This window comes from Artemia sp. Qi Xiang Cuo, chromosome 13 (assembly GCF_049724085.1).
Source record: "Artemia sp. Qi Xiang Cuo chromosome 13, ASM4972408v1, whole genome shotgun sequence".
In the NCBI taxonomy this organism is placed as follows: domain Eukaryota; kingdom Metazoa; phylum Arthropoda; class Branchiopoda; order Anostraca; family Artemiidae; genus Artemia; species Artemia sp. Qi Xiang Cuo.
Genome location: NC_142806.1, coordinates 37,360,954 through 37,364,276, shown reverse-complemented (window position 1 = coordinate 37,364,276; position 3,323 = coordinate 37,360,954). Strand labels below are relative to the sequence as shown.

General features: G+C 38.9%; 1 protein-coding gene across 1 annotated transcript in view; it reads left to right on the top strand.

The window, feature by feature from the left end:
* The first annotated feature begins 601 nt into the window (after window positions 1-601).
* LOC148945248 (uncharacterized) overlaps window positions 602-3,323 on the top strand; it is a 5,628-nt gene continuing 2,906 nt past the window's right edge. Inside the window, exon 1 of the mRNA XM_089098987.1 lies at window positions 602-1,201. Coding sequence (XP_088955113.1) covers window positions 602-1,201 — 600 coding nt within the window. The remainder of the gene's footprint in view (window positions 1,202-3,323) is intronic.

Genomic DNA, 3,323 nt, shown 5'->3' with positions numbered 1-3,323 from the left:
GCGGTGTTTCTCAAGCCAAGTGCTTCGGGAATTCCTCAGTTGTCCAGCTCACGTTCGTTACCAAGCTTGACTTCGATCAGGCTCTCAAGTTTAGAATCAAAGTGGAATACACCATGTTTTCTGTGTCAAAGCCCCTTACAAAGCCGCTGCAGTGCTATAAATGTCAAGGTTTTGGTCATCGTGCAAACCAGTGTCAGAAGGACACTAAATGTAGCTAGTGTGCTGGCGATCATAGCTACTCCGGGTGCACCTCAGACGTGCTCAAATGTGCCAACTGCGGATACAACCATGCAAGTAACAGCTTTCGGTGCCCGAACCTGAAAAATGCAGCTCGCGGTACAAATCCAGACCAAGCTGCGCCGAAGAACTCAAATCGTAAACCAGCTCGATAAATGGTGAAGTACGTGTGTTCTGTCAGAACATAAACGGTGCTAGAGAAAAATTAGACATACTTCAAATAATTTATGGTGCTTTCGATATAATTTGTATTAATGAACATCTGCTTAATGAAGATAATAGCACAAGGCTGATTACTTCTTCTGATGATCATTTTTTTATCCGCCCAGTTAAAAGTACTGAGGGTCGACCCTCGGGGGGCTTAATGATAGCTGTTAGAAATAAGTATAAATGCAATATATTTGAGTTTAATGATGTATTTCTTGCGGTAGAATTTAGTGGTTTTATTGCTGTTTGTGTTTATATGCCTACAAATTACAGAAATGACCGATCGAGTCAGAAGTTTGCGTCTGCTTGCTGGTCATTGCCGAAACTACTTGAAAGAATAGTTCTTACCCGTGAAGCTTGTGTTATTATGGGTGGTTTTAATACGGACATTAATGATAATACCACTGGTGACTCACAAATGTTAAATGCTACATTGCCGCAAAATTTCTATTGTCTACAGAAAAATAGATCGTTTACCTGTGTACATAACAGCTATAGCACTTCTGATCTCGATTTTGTGTTTTCTGATATGGGGGATCTCCAGTGGCAGATTGTTGAAGTTGCTGAAGACTTTCTTTTAAGTGACCATTCGCATCTTGAGCTTCATCTACCACTCAGTTCTTTTGAGAAATATTCTCCTTCTAGACCCAAGTGGTTTACTAAACAAAACTGGAGTCGTATTGATATATTTACTTACCAGATGCTACTTGATTCGTACTTAGATGAGATAAGGGTTCTGTTCCATTTGGTTTCGCGGGTAAAATCTGACCGGCTTCTCGATTTGAATTGTTATTTGCTAGAACTGGTGCATAGTAGGAAAACGGCTGTCCGTTGCAGTTCCGCCAGAAAAAATAAAGCTGAATGCCTGTAAGAGGCTGGTCAGACTTTCCTGGTTTGAAGGTTGAAAAGTCTCGCCATTTGTTTTGGAGATAAATCTGGGTTGGTTGTGAAAGACCACGATAAGGATGGATTTTCAAAATTATGAAGTCGATTAAACACCAATATCAAAAGAAGGTGAAATCTTAGAAAAGAAGTCGGGTTAAGGAGCTATCTCGGGAAATAAAACATAAATCCTCGTTAGCTATGGCGATAAGTGTCTAAACTTATCCGTTCTTCTTCGTCACCGCCCGATAGCATTGAAATAAATAAATGGTTTGAACATTTTTCTTCAATTTTTGCGGCTGATCCTCCATCATTAGAAAGTAATTTCCGGGACATTCTGATGCAACAATTTGATCGACTAAACCAATACAGTAACTGGCTTACTATTACCCCGTTGTGTGTTGAATCTTTTGTTCGTCGTCTTCCTCTTGGAAAATCGCCTGGGGCAGATAGTATTCAGCCGGAACATCTGAGGTATGGCGCCCCTAGACTGTTTAGTCACATAGCTTTATTGTTCCAAGCAATAGTATCGCAACAGTCTGTCCCACAAGGTTTTGTGTCAGAGGGTCGTTACTTGTATACATAAGAAGGGAAAGATCCTAAAAATTGTTCTTCGTATAGGTCCATCACTATTTGTTCAGTTCTAGAAAAGTTACTGGAGAAGATACTGTGCCCTATAGTGACAGCGCGAGCGGATGTGGGTGACAATCAGTTCGGTTTCCGGTCCGGTCTCGGTGTTCAGAATACACATGCGATTTTCATCTCAATTGCTTCTGTGTAATTTTCCTAAACGAAAAAAAACATTTCAATTTTTAGAAAAGTCTCCCGCAAAGATTTCTCTAAAAATTTAACAAGCAAAAACTATCCTTTTTTTTATTCAATCTCAGAAAAGTCTTTATTAAACAGAGAAATGCAAATATGCTTAACCCCTCCCTCCATAATAAAACTGACTGACATCCACCTGAAAACTGGAGAATACCCTTCGATGATATCTCCTCCTAAATAAAAATCCTTGGTATGAGCTTTGAATTTTCAATCCATATATTTTTTAATCCAATTTTTATAATAACAATATTGTTAGGTAGGCGTATAACATTGATTTTCATCTTAGACATGTGTGTAGGTTGTATTTTGGAAAAGCACCAAAACGGGAAACGGGAAAATTATATGGAATAAAAAATTACAAAATGTCAAGAAAATCATAAAAATTGCGACATGCGCATTAGAGAGTTGGCCCGAGGGGTTAACAACTGGGAATTTTGAGGGACACCTGGAGGCATGAGGCACGGAGGCACGCCGGAGGCATATTCCAAAGGGCGCAATATGTAAATATAAACAGTTAAAATTCTATTTAGTATCTGTTTAATATTTCAGCACCTTAAAAAGTGATATTTTAAAACTTTGAAAATATCATTTACGGGTTTGTTTGGCTAGAACAAGACCCCTCAAGACGAAAAACATCTGATATGTACTTGAAGAAGAAGAACGGAGGACTACAAGTTGTTGATATCCATACAAAAACTAGGTAACCCTACGATGGCACTGATGGTGTCACTTTTTCCTATTACACATGCAGCGTTGCCACCCGCTCAAAAATAAAATTCCGATTTTTCTTCAAAAAAAATCCCAAAATTTCAAAAAAAAAATCCCGGAAGACGGTTTTCAAGTTATACAACATAGGGCTTCGCGGTGATGACGTAAAAAGCAAGGTGCGAAATTCAAAGTACCGTGAAACGTGGTTTCTAGTTGTAACTAACAACTGATTGTCAATATTCCTAGTATTATTTCGACGTGAAAACGTTCTAGTGGATTAGTAGGATCTACGAGAAATATTTTAGGCCAAAACAATTCACCAAAGTTCCGAAAAAACGTGTCTACGCATCCACGTTTCATCGTAACTTGTATGTCTTACTCGAGAATTAGAACAGCGCGTTGGGGTACATGGCAATAAGGTGGTGTCAAGTGACAGAAGTTACCTTTTATCACACCTTTGAACA